Source organism: Prionailurus bengalensis, chromosome C1, assembly GCF_016509475.1.
Source record: "Prionailurus bengalensis isolate Pbe53 chromosome C1, Fcat_Pben_1.1_paternal_pri, whole genome shotgun sequence".
In the NCBI taxonomy this organism is placed as follows: domain Eukaryota; kingdom Metazoa; phylum Chordata; class Mammalia; order Carnivora; family Felidae; genus Prionailurus; species Prionailurus bengalensis.
This window is the reverse complement of record NC_057345.1, coordinates 51,493,108-51,512,014: the sequence shown is the minus strand read 5'-3', so window position 1 is coordinate 51,512,014 and position 18,907 is coordinate 51,493,108. Positions and strand designations below refer to the sequence as shown.

The window sequence follows — 18,907 nt, the reverse complement described above, 5'->3', positions numbered from 1 at the left end:
TTTGCATTTACCTTATGATTAGTTATGTAGAGGATCTTTTCATATCCTGTTAGCCATTTTTGTATCTTCTTTGGAAAATGTCTATTCAAGTCCTTTGCCATTTAAAAATCAGATTAAAGTAAAACCTTGGATTGTAATTTGTTCTGTGAGTGTTCCACAAGACAAACATTTCTAAAAATAAATTTTAACTTGATAAATGAGCAATGTCTTGCAATATGAGTTGTATATGATGCTGAACGTCACACGATCACAGCTGAGCCAGTGGTTCTTGAAATTTGCTTTGATATCTCAGTGCTTTGGATTACAAGCATATTTCCAGAACAAATTATGCTTGCAAACCAAGGCTTACTGTATTTATTTTGTTGTTGAGTTGTAGAACTTAAAAAAATTATTCTGGATATTAACTCCTTATTAGATACATTATTTGTATATATTTTTTTATTTGTTGCCTTTTCACCCTGATTATGTCTGTGATGCACAAAGTTTTAATGTGGCCCAATTTCTGTATTTTGCTTTTGTTACCTGTATTTTTCTGCATCAAATCCAAGAAAACATTGCCATATCCAGTGTCATGAAGATTCTGTTTTTTTCTGTTAAGAGTTATATAATTTTAGGTCCACATTTAGGTCTTTGATCCATTTTGTGTTAATTTTTGTATATGATAGAAAGTAAAGACTTTATTCTTTTGCATTTGTATATATGATTTAAGAAAAAAATTTTTTTAAATTTTTTTAAATGTTTTTATTTTTGAGACAGAGAGAGACAGAGCATGAGCAGGGGAGGGGCAGAAAGAGAGGGAGACACAGAATCTGAAACAGGCTCCAGGCTCTGAGCTGTCAGCACAGAGCCCGACGTGGGGCTTGAACTCACGGACCGCAAGATCATGACCTGAGCTGAAGTTGGACGCTTAACTGACTGAGCCACCCAGGCACCCCCAAGAAAAATTTTTTTTAATGTTTATTTTTGAAAGAGAGAGTCAGAGCATGAGTAGGGGAGGGACAGAGAGAGAGGGAGACATGGAATCTGATGCAGGCTCCAGGTTCTGAGCTGTCAGCGCAGAGCCTAATGTGTGGCTTGAAGTCATGAGCCATGAGACCTTAACCTGAACCGGAGTCAGACACTTAACCGACTGAGCCACCCAGGTGCCCCATGGATACATGGTCTTTTAAACACCATTAATTCTTTTGCATTTGGGTATATGGTTTTTTGAACACCATTTGTTGAAAAGACTGTCCTTTCCCCATTGAATGGCCTTGGCAGTCTTGTTAAAAATCATTTAGCCTGGGGCTCCTGGGTGGCTCAGTTGGTTAAGCATCCAACTCTTGATTTCACCTCAGGTCATGATCTCATGGTCGTGAGATTGAGCCCCCTCATTGGGCTCCACACTGAGCATGGACCTGCTTAAGATTTTCTCTCTCTTTCTCTGTTGGCCCTTACCCTATGCACACTGCCTCTCTCTCTAAAAATAACTAAATAAATATTAACAAAATATTATTTAACCACATATATGAGGGTTTATTTCTGGACTGTATTCTGTTCCATTCATCTATATGTATGTCTTTATGCCAGTATCATATATATATTTTTTATTACTGTAGCTTTGTATTGTTTTGAAGTCTGGAAGTATGAGACTTACAACTCTCTTACTTTTTTAAAGGTTTATTTTGATTGTTCAGGGTTCTTTGAAATTTCATATGAATGTTACGGTGAATTTTATTATGTCTACAAAAAAAATCTTTGAGATTTTCATAGGAATTGCATTAAATCTGTAGATTGCTTTGCATAGAATTGGCCTCTTAATATCAATTTAGTCTTCCAGTTCATGACTATAGGATATCTTTCCATTTGTTTGTGTCTTCTTTATTTATTTATTTATTTTTTTACCAATGTTCTATGGTTTTCAGATTATATATCATTCACCCTTTTGGTTAAGTTAATTTCTCAGTATATGTTTCCTTGCTATCTAGAAGAAGAGTGCTTTGATGAAACTTTTGTAAGCTGAAATTTTATAAAGTGACAAAGCAATTAACATTAATTTATATGGAAAAATATTTGAATGTTCTTAGACCCAAAAAATAACTCTCTCAGTCTTTCATGATGCCTTTGGACATATCTTGCCAACAGATGCACAAAATAAATTGAGATAAAGGACAGATGCTTGTAGACACAGTGCAGAACTATGGTGGTTTGATGCTGAGATACTGAGTTGTAATTCCCAGGGAAGGAGCTTGGCAGTGCCACTGTTGTTGCCCCGGGTGTGTGCTGCCTGTATTTGCAAAGCATATGCTGAATGTTATTTTTACTTTCCCCTTTTTTTGTAAAAGTGAAAATCCTCTTCAGATTTCTTTCAGTTAGCAAAAACAGGTAGTAATGTAGGTCTTTGTAAGATCAAAGTAGCATAATGTTAGCTTTCTAAAAGTGGGGAATACCTTTATTTTTTTCTTTTTGATATTATTGTAAGTGAAATTGTGTTTTTAATTTTCTTACAGATTTTTCATTATTAGTATTTAGAAATATAATTGATTTTTGCATATTGATTTTGTATCTGCAACTATGCTGAATTTATTTATTAGTTCTAACCATTTGTGTGTGTGTGTGTGTGTGTGTGTGTACTATAAAGGTTTTCTGAACAAAAGGTCATGTCTGCAAACACATAATTTTACTCTTTCCTTTCAAATTTGGACTCATTTTTTTTTTCTTTTTCTTGCCTTATTGCTTTGGCTCAGACTTCCAGTACTTTTTTGAATAGAATTGGTAAAAGTGAGCATCCTTATCTTGTTCCTAATGTTAGAGGAAAAACTTCCAGCCTTTCACCATTGAATATGATGTTAGCTGTGGTGTTTTCGTATATGGTCTTTATTATGTTGAGGTAGTTTTCTTGTATTCTTAGTTTGTTGAATGTTCCTAGCATGAAAGGGTGCTGAATTTTGCCCAGTTATTTTTCTGTATCAATTGAGAAGATCATGTGTTTTTTTTTTCCTGTCATTCTGTTAATGTGGTGTATTACCTTGATTGATTTTTTTTATGTTAAACCATCCTCACATTCCAGTCTGCTTACTTTTTTTTTTAAGCTTAATTAGTCTTTACTGTTTTATTTTTTGACAGTTAGAAAAAGTCCTACAGCAAGGTGACATCGGAGAGTGTGCAGAACCATATATGATTTTTAAAGAAGCAGATGCCACAAAGGTAGAGTATCATGCCTCTCATTTTTCCCACCTGTATAGTCATATAGTTCCTCCCAATGCTCCCCCAGTCCCTGAACCCAACACTAAATAACCTCTCATTTCCCAAGTTATTATTTGGGAGAATTATGAGGCATATTAAAGAATTTAACTACTAGTTCATTATTTTCTATTGGACTACCTGCTTTCTTACTTTCTTCTTTTTTTTGTCACTTAGCTTTTTTCATATGCTGTGTTATTCTTTAAAATCTCCCTTACCCCCAAACTAAGTGACTCCTGACTTTTTTTTCCTTGGAGAGAACTAAGTTAATTTCATTTCATTCTAAGTATTAAAATTTTCAAAAATAGTGATTTTTCATAAAATAGTGATATCGGTAATAAAAGGTTTTTTTAAAGTTCATTTATTTTGAGAGAGAGAGAGAGAAAGCACTTGCACATGAGTGTGGGAGGGGCAGAGAGAGAGAGAGAGGGAGAGAGAGAATCCCAAGCAGATTCTGAGCTGTCAGCCTGGAACCTGATGCAGGGCTTGATCCTATGAACCATAAGATCATGACCTGAGCTGAAATCATGAGTCAGAAGCTTACCCGAATGAGCTGCCCAGGTGCCCCATATAGTATAATTTTTTATAGTAAGATAGCAGTACTCTGGGGCTCTGTCTAGCTGCTGATAATTAAGGAATGCCACTGATAATTAAGGAATATGGTAAAAACAGAAAATACTATCTCCCTTTTGCTATCAGATGACTAATTTTTAGAATTTGGGTACACATATAAAGCAAAAGCAATTGATATAAAGTTGGTACCAAATTTCAGATACCCTGAGTTAGCTACAAGAATAACAGATGATTGAATACATGATTTAATAGTTGAAACATCCAGGAGTATGCTTGAGGAATACTCAATAAGTTACCAAAATCTAGAATATGTTTTGTTTTCTATTTTTGTGAAATTTGGAACAGTAACTGAGCCTTTTCTGCTGATATAGGTAGAACTGAGTACATGATACTCTTTGATCCCTGGCTTGCTGGTTGAAATTAGGGTTCAAGTATTCTATAACCTTTCCCCGGGTTGTCATTTTTTAAATTTGCTGTTGTGTGGAGCTCATAATTACAATAGCAGCTTATTACATGCCTACATAAGCTGATAGAATCAAGTATACTTGATATCTAGGCTTTTAAAGCAATCACCTATTTTGGAGGTATAATATATAGCAATAAACAGCGCTAACATTTAGTTATCCGTCCATCTTATCCCAGGCCTGACTCTCAAGGTAGAGCTCTATTGTTAGTGTATATATACCTTGACAACATCCTGTATGGAAAGAGTATGTAAGATATTTGGTGTAGATTTTTACTTTTGGACCATTAGTTGGCTATTGCAGGTTACCTTAGTGTTTGTTTCAGGGATAGCCTAAAAGTTGGGCCAGCTTCAGGATGTCTTCCAGATAGGCACATACTGTTTGGACCATCAGTCTGTTTCTAGGGTTTAGTCTTTTTGCAATATTTTTTTTTTGTTTGCTTCTTTTATTACAGTTCTGGTCTTACATGTTGTTAGCCTATTTGTACCCCCAATCCCACTTTACCTCACTCCTTCTCTTGCCATAAGTTAAGGATTATTTCAAAATGGCTCAACTGTTCCCATCTTTTTCAGAGTAGTACAATTTATTAAGTTTAACCTAGAATATTTTGTAGGTAGCAGTTGCTGACTTGAACATGGTTATGTTTCTTTTCATAAAATAGTACTTGTAATACATACACATGTTTGACACTTGCTCTACGTTCTTTCCTACCAAAATGAGATAATCACAAAAATAAATTTGAAAGACTTACTCTACACATACATTTATAGAATGGGTTAAAATTATTCAGTGGTTAAGATAATACAGTGTTAATTGATCTCTGAAAGGTATAGATTATTCTTCCATCTTTGTTGAGAATTGAGAATTCCTAAGCTGTCTTTTTATATACAATGGAGTAGTCTTTGATTCATTTCTTTCGAGCATAATCATATAATGTATAAAGTTTTGTTTTGCAGAATAAGGAAAAATTGGAGAAGCTGAAAAGTCAAGCTGATCAGTTTTGTCAAAGACTTGGGAAATATCGCATGCCTTTTGCTTGGACTGCAATCCATTTAATGAATATTGTTAGCAGTGCGGGGAGTTTGGAAAGAGATTCTACAGAGGTGGAAATAAGCACTGGAGGTAAGAGTGTTTTATATAAAATATTTCTAAATGTTTAATTTTTCTTTTTTTTATATAGGCTTGTTTTATTTATAGACTTTACAGTGTTGTGAGGCATAAAAGGGTTTTCTTTTTTTTCCTTTTTTTCCCCACAGCTTTATTGAGATGCAATTCCTATACTATACAATTCACCCATTTAAAGTGTATAATTTATTGTTTTTTTTTATATATTCACAAGGTTCTGCAACCATCACCACAGTCTTAATTTTGGAACAGTTTTGTATTCATTAGTAACCCTCCATTCTCCCCCAATCCACAAACCCAATCCTAAACAACCTCTGATCTCCTTATAAGGTCTGTATGGATTTGCCTATGCTGGACATTTCATATCAATAGAATTATACAATATACAGTCTTTTGTGACAAGCTTCTTTCCCTTAGTATAATGTTTTATTATTTTTTATTATTTTTTAATGTTTTATTTATTTTTGAGAGAGAGAGAGAGACAGAGTGTGAGTGGGGGAGGGGCAGAGAGAGGGAGACACAGAATCTAAAGCATACTCTAGGCTCTGAGCCATCAACACAGAACCCGACATGGGGCTCAAACCCATGAACCAGGAGATCATGACCTGAGCCAAAGTTGGACACTTAACTAAGCGCCCCAGGCGCCCCTCACTTAGCATAATGTTTTAAAAGTTCATCCATGTTGTAGCATGTATCACTATTTAATTTCTTTTTGTTGCCAAATAATAGTCCATTGTGTGGATATACCACATTTTATTTATCCATTCATCAGTTGATGGACCTTTGAGTCGTTTAAACTTTTTGTTTAGTATGAATAATGCTGCAGTTAATGTTCAGGAACAAGCTTTTGTATGGGCATGTTTTCATTTTTTTGGACATATACTAGAAATTGTTGGATCTTAGTGACAATTCTATATTTCACGTTTTGAAGAACTATCAGGTTGTTTTCCAGTGTTGCTGCACCATTTAAAATTCTTCTAGTAGTGTGTGAAGGTTCCAATTTCTCCATATCTTTGCGAACACTTTTATTATTTGGCCCTTTGATTACAGCCATCCTAGTGTAGGCAAAGAGGTTTGTCATTGTGGTTTAGGATTTGCTTTTCCTTGATATTTAATGATCTTGAGTATAATTTTATGTGCACTGGTTATGTGTATACTTTCTTTGAAGAAATATGTAGTCATGTCTTTTGCTCATTTTTTTAATGTCTTTGTTTTTGTTTTATCTAGTGGATGCTCATTTTTTATGTGGCTTTTTAATATTCTTTTTTTTGAAGTTTATTAAAAAATTTTTTTTAACATTCATTTATTTTTGAGAGAGAGAGAGGCAAAGTGTGAGCAGGGGAGAGGCAGAGAGAGGAGACACAGAATCTGAAGCAGGCTTCAGGCTCTGAGCTGTCAGCATAGAGCCTGATGTGGGGCTCACACTCACAAACCATGAGATCATGACCTGACTGAACCACCCAAACACCCCTAAGTTTATTTATTTTGAGAGAGAGAGAGAGAGAGAGAGAGAGAGAGAGCACGCATGCGCAAGCTGGGGAAGAGCAGAGAGAGAATCCCAAGCAGTCTCTATGCTGTCATTACAGAGTCCCATGAGGGGCTTGAACTCATGCACTGTGAGAACATGCCCTGAGCCAAAATCAGGAGTCAGATGCATAAGTGACTGAGCCACTCAGGTACCCTGCTTTTTTATATTCTTGTCTTTGAATTTAAGAGTTCTTTATGTATTCTGGATACAAATCTTTTATCTTTTTTTCTTATTATTTTTTCTTATTATTTTTAATTTACATTAAAAATGTAAATTAAGTTAGTTAACATATAGTGCAATAATGATTTCAAGAATAGAATTTAGTGATTCATCACTTACATATTAACACCCAGTGCTCAAGTGTTCTCCTTAATGCCCCTTGCCCAACAAATCTTTTATCTAATACAGGATTTGCAAATATTTTCTCCCAGTCTGTGGGTTTTTTTTTTTTTTCCTCTTTTAATGCTGGTGTTTGTAGCATAGAAATTAAAAAAAAATTTTTTTTCATGTTTGTTTATTTTTGAGAGATAGATAGAGACAGAGCATGAACAGGGGAGAGGCAGAGAGAGAAGGAGACACAGAATCCAAAGCAGCCTCCAGCTGCTGAGCCGTAGCACAGGCCCCGATGCAGGGCTCAAATCCATGGGACCGTGAGATCATGACCTGAGCTGAAGTCAGACACTCAACTGACTGAGCCACCCTGGTGCCCCTGTAGCATAGAAATTTTAAATTCATTTTCTCTGTTCTTTTGTTGCTTGTGCTTTTGGAGTCTTATCTAAGAAAGCATTACCTAACTCAAGATCAGAAAGATCTGTTTGTATGTTTTTGTCTAAGAGGTCTATAGGTATAGCTCTTACATTTAGGTATAATCCATTTTGGGTTACTTTTTTTTTTACATGGTGAGAGGTGAGGGTCCAATATTATTCTTTTAATGTAGCTATTGAGTTGTCCCAACACCTATTTGCTAGGAAGACTGTTCTTTCTCCAGCAAATGGTCTTGTCATTCTTGTTGGAAATTAGTTCACGGGACATCTGGGTGGCTCAGTTGGTTAAGCATTTGACTTTGGCTCAGGTCATGGTCTCACTGTTTGTGAGTTCAAGCCTCGTGTAGGGCTCTGTGCTGACAACTGAGATCCGGTAGCCTGCTTCAGATTCTGTGTCTCCCTCTCTCTCTGCCCGTCCCTGGTTGGCGCTCTGTCTGTCTTTTAAAAATAAATAAATATTTAAAAAAAAAAAAAGAAAGAAAGAAAATTGGTTTATGATAGATGTATGGGTTTAATTCTGGACTCAATTCTATTCCATTGATTTATATGCTAAGCCCATGGTAGTACTATTCTGTGTTCATTTTTTTGGCTTTGCAGTAAGTTTTGAAATTGGGAAGAGTGGTCCTCCAACTCTACAACTTTATTATCTTATTTACAGGTTTGTGTGTGTGTGTGCCTATTTTGGGCCCTTGTAGTTTTATTTTTGAGAGAGACAGAGACAGAGCGCAAGCAGGGGAGGGGCAGAGAGGGAGACACAGAATCCAAAGCAGGCTCCAGGCTCTGAGCTGTCAGCACAGAGCCCAATGTGGGCCTCAACCCATGAATCTTGAGATCTGCTTAACCGACTGAGCCACCCAGGCGCCCTTGGGCCCTTGTAGTTTAATATGTAGTTTAGAATTAGCTGTAAATTTCTGCACAAAGGTAGCTGGAATTTTGATAGACATTACATTAAATCTATAAATCATTTTGGGGAGTGTTGCCCTCTTAACGATATTAAATCTCCCAATCCATGGAATGTTTTTCCATATATTGAGATCTTAACATTTTTTTCAGTGTTTTATAGTTTTCAGTGTACAAGTCTTTGCCTTTCTCCTGTTAAATGCATACCCAATTGTTTTATTGTTTTTATGATATTTTTAATGGAATTGTTTTCTTAATTTCAGTTTTAGAATGTTCATTTCTTGTGTATATAATATTGACTTGAATATTGATTATGTGCTTTGAAACCATTTGAACATGTTTATTAATTGCAGTGTTTTTTTTCCCCCTCTTTTGGATTCTTTAACATTTTCTATATACAAGATATTGCCCTCTGCAAATAATAAAAGGTTTACTGTTTCTTTTTCAATCTGGATGACTTCTTTTTCTTTTCTAACAATCTTAACTAGAACCTTCTATACTATATTAAATAGAAGTGGCAGGAGTGTTCCTGCCCTTGGGGGTCAATGCATTCAGTTCCTGACCTTGGCGGGGAGATGCATTCAGTCTTTTATAATCAAGTATGATGTCTACTGTAGGTTTTTCATAAATGTAGTTTAGTAGATTGATGAAATTCCCATCCATTCCTAACTCTTTGAGTATTTTTAGCATCAAAAGATGTTGATTTTGTCAAATGCATTTTTTGCTTTTGAATTGACTTGTATGGTGTTTGTCCTGTATTCTTTTAGTAGGGTGTTTTGCATTAATAGACTGGATTTTAGAGGTTAAACTAATCTTACATTTCTCAGAGAATTCCCACTTGGTCATGGCATATAATTTTTTTGTAGATGTTAGAATATGTTTCCCAATATTTTGTTTAGTATTTTTCTTCTATATTCATAAGGGATATTGGTCTGTAGTTTTTCTTTCTTGTGAAATAAATCTCTGTCTGGTTTTGGTATCAGAGTAACACTGGCCTCAGAATGAGTTGTGAATTATTCCTTTTTTTATAAATTTTATTTTGGAGGCGTTTGTGAAGGATTGGTATTTGTTTTTTTTTTTTAAAATCGGAAGAATTCACTAGTGAAGCCATCTTGGCTTGGTCTTTTTGTGATAAGTTTTTTCATTACTAATTAGATCTTTCTACTTGTTTTAGATCTTTTCATATTTTCTGTTTCATCTTAAATCAGTTTCAGTATTGTGTTTCTAGAAATTTGTTCATTTTGTATAAATTGTCTAATTTTTGACCTATAGTTATTCAAAATATTGTAATATAATTCCTTTTCTAAGAGCTGTAGTGACGTCTACTCATTCATTCCTGATGTTAGTAATTTGAGATGTTGTATTTTTTAACCGCCCACTTAGCAAAGTTTTTAAAATTTACTTTTTTTTTTTTTTTTAATTTTTTTTTTTTCAACATTTATTTATTTTTGGGACAGAGAGAGACAGAGTATGAACCGGGGAGGGGCAGAGAGAGAGGGAGACACAGAATCGGAAACAGGCTCCAGGCTCCGAGCCATCAACCCAGAGCCTGACGCGGGGCTCGAACTCACGGACCGCGAGATCGTGACCTGGCTGAAGTCGGACGCTTAACCGACTGCGCCACCCAGGCGCCCCTAAAATTTACTTTTTGAAGAACCAATTTTTGGCTTCATTCTTATGTTTGTAGTTTCTATTTCTTTTATTGTCATCCAGCTGTTGTCTTTGAGTCCTTTCTCGTTCTTGCTTTGGGTTTAGTTTTCTCTTTTTCTACTTTATAAAAATGAAAGGTTAAGTTACTTATTTGAGAACTTTTCTTTTTTATTTATAGTCTTTTTTATTATAGTTTTCCTCTGAGTGCGGGTTTAATGATATGCCATATGTTTTGGGATACTGTGTTTTCATTTTCATGTATCTTAAGTATTTTCTAATTTTCTTTATTTCCTTTAACCCATTGGTTTTTCGAGAATCGAGAGTATGTTTAACTTCCACATGTTTATGAATTTCCCATATACTTTTCTGTTACTGATTTATGATTTAATTTCACTGTTCTTGGGAAACATTTTATATGATTTCAGTCCTTTTGAATTTATTTTATTTTGTTTTATAGCTTAATCTATGTTGGAGAATGCCCTGTGTGTGCCAGAGAAGAACACATATTCTACTTTTGCTTAGTGACATGTATTAGTTTGTTTATGGTTTTAAGTCTTCAGTTTCCTTGTTGATCTGTAGCATAGTTGTTCAATTGTTGTTGTTGTTTACCAGTTGGTTTTGAATAATAAGGGTATCTTGCAAGGACTTTGAATGAATGTTATCTTAAAATTCTGTTTCAAATTCAAGTGCTAAGACTGAGGGACCATTAGATGGTCACTAAAATTTTCATTGTGTGAATATTTCCTATTAAATGCATAGTTTCTCTGTAGCTGCATGTTATAGCTCATCTTTGGTCATATGCATAGTCTGTGTGGAGAAACTTATTTTCCACTGGAGAAGTTTTAAAAGAACCAGGAGATTTAGGTATGGTGCTTCCTTACCTATCTCTCCAGAAATGAAATTCTTTACTACAATCAATATGTCGGGTAGATAATTTTCAACTTGAATGAATTTTTTTCCTGTGTTTGGAAAGCTGCTTTTAAAACAATTTAAATATTATGAAAATGAATACCAGACTTTTCTTTTTCCTTGGTAGAACGAAAAGGGTCTTGGTCAGAGAGGAGGAATTCTAGCATTGTTGGCAGACGATCACTCGAAAGGACAACAAGTGGAGATGATGCTTGTAACTTGACCAGCTTTCGACCTGCTACTCTCACAGTGACGAATTTTTTTAAGCAGGTATTGTTCTGTCATGTAGGAATTCTATGGGGATATTTGTACATAATATTATTTTGGTTTCAGAAAAATTATAATTGTACATTTGCATGTAGTACATGTACATGTAATAATTGTGATTTCTAGAAATTAAAAAAACTGTTAAGAGCAAAAAGTATAAGAATAAAATAATATTGTATCTGCTGTTGTATAATTATATTTAAATGTTAGCACTAATAATGCATCAACATCAATCCTCCACATTTATATCCTATTTCTTAAATGTAATGTTTTAACTTTTAAACATTTATGGTTTATGAATGTTCTTAGTCATTGAGTGGTTGTATCTCTCTTCCCTACCCAAGTTTTATTTTGGTTGAAGCTACCACATCTATAGTATATGGAATAGGACTTTCAGGCCTTACTAGTATATTTTTCTGCTAAAATGTAGTCAACATTATTTGTTTAGGTGAGTTTATAGGTCCAAGAAGTTCTTGATAAAAGACACTTTATTCTTTGCAAATATATTCTCTGTGCTTCAAATTATGAATCAAACCAGTAGTTTTCAAATGCTGATCATGATCCGTTAACAGTAATGGAAATTTAATAGGTAATACCCAGCTTGAAAACAAATGAACAAATTCAGGAGAATAGAAAAAATAATAGTGCATTGCACATAGTGAAGTTAAATATTGCTTCAGTGAGCTTTTTTCCTCTTGCTTTTTGTATGAGTGCATACATGTATGCATGTACATACTGGATTTTGATATAAAATGGATTGGTACCATGTCTATATTTTGGAACAGATGACTGGGAAATGCTAAGTATTCTTTTAGAATTCCTTCATTTGAGGTCTTATTCTTAATAAGAGGAGGAAATCCTGGCCTATAATATCTAATACTTGAAAGAGGACAAGGATTTAGGAAAGGATGTGCCATGGATTGAAAGACAGCAATCTGCTTGAAGCTCCTTTCACAGTTTGATATCAATAGCATTTATAGACAGCTGCTCGGTGAGATTCATATGGAGAGTAAAGCAGGTGAGAAGTGTCTGAAGTGGTGAGGGTCTTTTATTATGGACAGTAGTATGAGGAAGAGTCTAGAAAAGGTCACAGTGTTAGCTGGATGAAGTGATAGGTCAAATAAAGCTATGGACAGTAGATTTACCTGATACAGTGACACAGCCTTGCAGCTATGACATTTTTTTCTCTTTCTATTTCCTTAACTGCTGCGTCACTTCTGCACTATTTCTACAGCTCTTTTTCCATTTCTTCAGCCTACTTTATTATTGAACTGGTATTGTAACCTTAAATCAACAAGTCATTCATCTACCCACCTACCTATTGATCCAACAAATAGTTTTTGAATGTTCAGCATGTACTGAATATTAATCCACTTACCTACCTATTGATTTCGCAAATATATTTTGAGCATTCACCATGTAGTGGACACTGTGTTGGAGACTGGTAACTAGAAACTAGCACAAAGTGATCGTGAAAACTTAAAATGAATGATTGTTGGAAATATCAGCAATGGAGAGCTTTTATATTTGACTTTGTATGGTCTATTTGTTAAAAATTATTAGCATCTATAATTCTTATAAGTATTTTTAAATAGCTAGGATACTGTGCATTAGGCAAATGCAAATTAAGGAAAAAGCAGACATTACAATTTTAGTAAAATAGAATTCATGGTACAAATTTCTCCTAAATGAGATACAGAAGGCAGTTCTTTTAAATTGATGAGAGATTACTATCTGTGATTGGGATATAGTAATTAGGAGTGCTTCTGTACAGATTTGAAGTTGTTAAGCAAAATTATTAAAAATACATAGAGATATAAAAACAAAATTAAGCCCATACATTAGTTTCAGGAACATGTTTTATTTGTTGATGAGTATATATAAGTTGGAGTACATAGTGGTAAAATATGCTGTGTGGAAGTGGAGGGTGTCAGCTAGGCTCATTCACATTTGGAAATTGAGACTGACTTTTGGTAGGAAGACTGAAATGACTCAGACGTCTTCCATGTGTCTCAACTTCTCTTCTCATCCTGTAGCAGGCTGGCTTGGTCATGTTCTCATAGCAGTGGTAGAATTTCAAGAGGGGCAGGCTCACTTGTACAGATGTTTTTCAGATCTCTGTATCACATTTGCTTATTGGCCCAAAGAAAGTCACATGGCCCACCCAAGAGGAGGGAATTATGCCTCACCCCAACAAATGTCATGGAAACAGGGAGTAAAGATTGGAGGCCAATAATATAATCAATTTAACAGGTTAAGTAGACAGAAATAATTAAGTAGAGATAATCTGAATGTACTATCAATAAGGACCACTTAAAAAGTTATGTTAATACTGTATTCAAAAAGAGAGTATACTGTTTTAGCAACTGATGGAACATTTACAACAATTAGGCCACAGAAAAAATCCTCTTAAAATGAAATTCTCTAATCATAACTCAATAAAACTAAAAGCTATTTATAAAAGTATTAACAAAAATCTTGAACCACTTAGAAATTAAAAAAAAAAAAAAATCACCTTCCTAGGGGCTCCTGGGTGGCCTAGTTGATTGAGTGCCTGACTTTGGTTCATGTCATGATCTTGCAGTTCATGAGTTTGAGCCTCGCATTGGGCTTGTGGCTGTCAGCTCCAGAGCTTGCTTTAGATCATCTGTCCCCCTCTCTCTGCCCCTCCCCTGCTTGTGCTCTCTCAAAAGGAAATATTAAAAAAAAAAAAAAAAAAAAAATCACTTTTCTAAATAGTGGGATAAAAGAAGATCAGTTCTGTACCGTGTTTGGAATATAATAGTGAACAAATGGAATCTGTCTCAAGGTGAGGTCACAGTAATAAAGTAATGTTAAATATGTTCATTACCACATAAGTATATGAACTCTGCACTAAAAACAAAAAAGATATCAAGTGCAGGAGGTTTGGATTAATAAAATCTAAAGACCTACTCTTGAATAAAAGAATGAAATAAATTCTTACCTATTTTAATTGCAAGAAAAAATATATGAAATAGAAAATTTTGTATTAATTAGGTACGGTTTGGTTATTTGTTGGTTTGCTTGTCTCTTTTCCCATTGATTGAGGTTGTTTCATAGTTTTCACTCTGGTCTTAATATCAGAATAATTATTCTTCTTTTTAAGAGTAGTTTATGTAAACAAATGAATAAACAAACAAAAAGTAGAATTACACCTATAAATACAGAGAACAAACTGATAGTTGCCAGAAGGGTGTGAGGTGGAGGGATGGGCAAAATGGGTGAAAGGGAGAGGGAGATGCAGGCTTCCAGTTATGGAATGAATGAAGTCATGGGAATAAAAGACAGCAAAAATAAAATTTTTTAAGTACTTGCAGTCAGAAAAAAGAGTAGCTTTTTGTTACTTTTTTCTTTTTCCAATTTAGTGAATGCTGTATATTTTGCATTTGAGAAATGTGGTAATATAAAATTGAAAAGACAGAAATTCAAGTGCAATGACTTTTTAAGACTGTCGTTTATGTATGTTTCTTTTCTGTCTATATATTTTGTTTAACTTTTTTTTTTAATATTTATTTTTGGGAGAGGAAGAGAGAGAGCAAGCATGAGTGGGGGAGGGGCAGAGAGAGAGGGAGATGGAGAATCCGAAAGAAGCTCCAGGCTCTGAGCTGTCAGCACAGCCCGACACGGGGCTGAAACTCACGAACTGTGAGATTATGACCTGAGCTGAAATCAGATGCTTAATTGACTGAGCCACCCAGATGCCCCTTTTCTGTCTATATCCTTATTTTTCTTTTTTCCATTTCATCTCCCTCTAACTTCTATTGATTTTATTTATTTTAGAGTGTCTTGTAATACTTTATAGACATAAATAATGGGCTATAAGTAAATATTTAAATTTAAGGTACAGATAATAGTATCATAACTCAATAAAATTTGAAAGCATAAAAGGAAGGAAATCAGTATGGTATTTGTTTTTAATCATAATTATATTAATTTAATCTTTTCATTCTGACTAAATGGACAGAAGAGGGTAAGAATATTAACAGGCACTATACATTTTTTTTTTTCAATCTACTCTATTTGTTTTCTCAAATGCTTTTTCCTCAGGAAGGAGACCGCTTAAGTGATGAAGATCTGTACAAATTTCTTGCTGATATGAGAAGGCCATCTTCTGTTTTACGGCGACTAAGACCAATTACAGGTATTTTAAAATTTTGAGTAGACATCATTACAACCCTTTCATCCCTAATATGTCATATTTTTAGTAATTATGTATTTCTTTTTTCACTTATCTGATCCATGTGTCTTTCTTTGCCCAATGCCTGTCAGTCTTCATTTCATTATTCTGCCTTTGTGGTCTTAACAGTTTATATGCAAGATTTAGTACTTTTGATAATTTGAGTACTGACTTGAGAATGATGAGTAATTTTGTGGCTTACAATTATTCTTTAGGTGAAAAAATGTACATAGGATGGTAAATATTCTGAAGCAGATTGATACTATGGTCAGAACAAACCATTACAGAGTAAAACTGTTTTGTTTGTTGTTTTAGAGTAAAGAAGTTTAAATTAAATCACTTAACCTTCAAAATGTTGGCATGATCCTATGCTAGATCCTTTTCTGTTTTGTTTTCTTTTGCTTCTTTTTTTTTTTCCTTCTCACTCATTTATTCATTCAGTAGGCATTTATTATTTTACATGTACTATGTCTGTATCAGTAATTAGTAAGTTTGAGACTTGGTAAAATGAAATAATTTAGAGGTCTGAGATAACAGTAATTTTGATTTCTTTCCAGACTTCTTGCAAAAAGAGGACCTAAATCCTTCCAAGAACATTTTTAATATGAAGTTTTAATTTATTTGTTTATGCTGTTTTTATAATATATTTTTATACCCAGCTCAGCTGAAGATAGACATTTCTCCTGCACCTGAAAATCCCCACTATTGCCTAACTCCAGAGCTGCTTCAGGTGAAGCTTTACCCAGACAGTAGAGTTAGACCTACCAGAGAAATTTTGGAGTTTCCTGCCAGGGATGTCTATGTTCCAAACACTACTTACAGGTAACACATTTTAATTTTGGAGATTTCTTTTTTTTTTTTTTTTTTAAGATTAAAAAAAATGTTTATTTATTTATTTTGGGGGGGGGGAGAGAGAGAGCGAGTGCACGTGCGAGTGTGAAGAGGGGCACTACACCTGTAGTGTGGAGCCCACTTGGGGCTCGATCTCAGGAACCATGAGATCATGACCTGAGCCGAAATCACGAGTTAGATGCTTAACTGACTGAGCTATCCAGGCACCCCTTAAGATTTTTTATTGTTATCATGACTTGACATTTAAAGTAATCTCTACACCCAACACGGGGCTTGAATTTATAATCCCGAGATCAAGAGTTGCATGTTCTATTGACTGAGCTAGCCAGGCACCCCTGATTTTGGAGATTTCTGAAATCAGATACTGTACAGTCCATTTTTAAAGTAGAACTAGAATAAACTTTCCAAAAATCTTTGGTAGCTTTACTTATTCAATTTCTTATCACATAATTTTATTAATAGCTGAAATGTATTAAGCTTATACTATGTGCCAGGTCACATGTTAATTATCTTACATATGTTATCTTATTTAATCCTCACAGCCTGAGGTGTAGGTATTGCATTCATTTTAGTAATGAGTAAAGGGATGGAGAGGTTAAGTATACTTCACTGTGGTAGAGCTAGCATTGGAATTGTAAGCTGTTAGGTTAAAACATTAGAACTCCCAGTTACTATATTTCTGCAGATGTTCTTTTTTTCTTTTTTTTAATTTAATAAAGTTTTATTTTCTAAAATGTACAGTTGGTAGGATCTGTTCATGCATCTTCACCAGCAGCTGGGCATCTGCACCCTTGGTGTTTCTGGTATAAATTACTGGAGCTCTGTGCTTTGAAACCAGCTTAAAAAGTCCTTGACTAAGGAGCCCTGAAGGGCTGCCCTGGCAGTGTCCCAGAGACAGCAGCTGGAGTTACAAGCTGATAGTTGGGAACTTCCTTACAGAGTTTGTCATACGTCGCTTTGTCAACAAGACTAGGTTGTTGAACTTGTCCTGAACTTTGCCTTCGGACCAGTTCTTCTTTTTGGCCTTGACCCCAGATTTGTTCCCTAAGTCCTTCTTTTTTGACTGACTTTCCAGCATCTTTCTTCTTCTCATCCTTGGGTGGCATTGCAAAGCTCAGAGGGCAGCAGCCACCCCTGCAGTCTCACTAAGATGTCGGACAAAAAGCCCCCAACTGTTCTTATTGGCAGAATCTAGTATTACACAGGAATCAAATATATGTGCCTGCACTGTGGTTTAACCAATAATCAACAATGTTTACTGATGTACTGCTCAGAATACTTGACATGAGATTGTTGGGTAGGCTTTATAGGCTGACCACTCTATAACACTAAGAGTTCATGGCTTGACATTGGGATATCCAACAGGGCAGCTCAGACATAGGATTCCAACCCAGACTTCCCCATCACAGCATATTTCACCACCTAGTTGCCCAGTTTCTGACGCCCAAAGTTTTGAAATCAAAATGATTTCTTTCTTTTTCTTTTTCTTTATTTATTTTGAGAGAGAGAGAGTGCAAACAGGGGATGGGCAGAGAGAGAGAGAGAGAGAATCCCAAGCAGGCTCTGTACTGCCAGTGCAGAGCTCGACATGGGGCTCAAACTCACGAACCGTGAGATGACCTGAGCCGAAATCAGAAGTCCGGTGCTTGACTGACTGAGCCACCCAGTCTTTGTCTTAGTCCTCACATTTACTCTTCAAACAAGTTTTATAAGCTCTGCTTTCAAAATGTATCCCAAATCTTACCTTCTCCACTTTTAAAACTCTAGGCAGGTCACCATCTAGATCAACATGGTCATATAGAAATATAATGGGAATTGCATTTGTAATTAAAAATTTTATAGTTCCCACATTAAAAAAAAACAAAAAGAAACAAGTGAAATTAATTTTAATCATGTTATTTAACCTAATATATCTAAAATATTATCATTTCAACATATAATAAATGTAAAAAGCTGTTGAGATATTTTACTTTTTTTCTTTCCTACAAAAAGTCTTCAAAATTGGGTGTGTATTTTGTACTCTAAGCACATTCAGTTTCAGATAAGCCACATTTTGGATGCTCAGTTGCTTCATGGAGGCTAGAGGCTTAGCATATTGGGCAGCTGCTCATCTCAGATTTTTCTGTACCTTTCTTTTTTTTAATTAAAAAAATTTTTTTATTAATATTTTATTTTAATTTTTGAGAGACAGAGAGACACAGAGCACAAGCAGGGGAGGGGCAGAGAGGGAGACACAGAATCCAAAGCAGGCTCTAGGCTCTGAGCTGTCAGCACAGAGCCTGAGGAGAGGTTCAAACCCAATGACCCAGGTGCCCCAGATTTTTCTGTACCTTTCTAATTTGATCATCTGCCTTCCACCCTGCCTAAATCAGTTTTCAACGTTATAGCCAGAGATTTTTTTTTTTTAAGATTTTATTTTTAAGTAATCGCTGTGCCCAACATGGGGCTTGACCTC

The 18,907-nt window shown here is 35.0% G+C and overlaps 1 protein-coding gene and 1 pseudogene across 9 annotated transcripts in view; one reads left to right on the top strand and one right to left on the bottom strand.

Moving 5' to 3' along the window:
- DOCK7 (dedicator of cytokinesis 7) overlaps positions 1–18,907 on the top strand; it is a 230,105-nt gene that overhangs the window by 59,191 nt on the left and 152,007 nt on the right. For all 9 annotated transcript variants that reach the window (XM_043575152.1, XM_043575153.1, XM_043575151.1 and 6 more), the window contains exons 10-14: positions 3,106–3,186; positions 5,216–5,381; positions 11,263–11,405; positions 15,471–15,564; positions 16,260–16,422. In XM_043575152.1, the coding sequence (XP_043431087.1) occupies positions 3,106–3,186; positions 5,216–5,381; positions 11,263–11,405; positions 15,471–15,564; positions 16,260–16,422 (647 nt within the window). The remainder of the gene's footprint in view (positions 1–3,105; positions 3,187–5,215; positions 5,382–11,262; positions 11,406–15,470; positions 15,565–16,259; positions 16,423–18,907) is intronic.
- Positions 17,161–17,986, bottom strand: LOC122480586 (annotated as a pseudogene).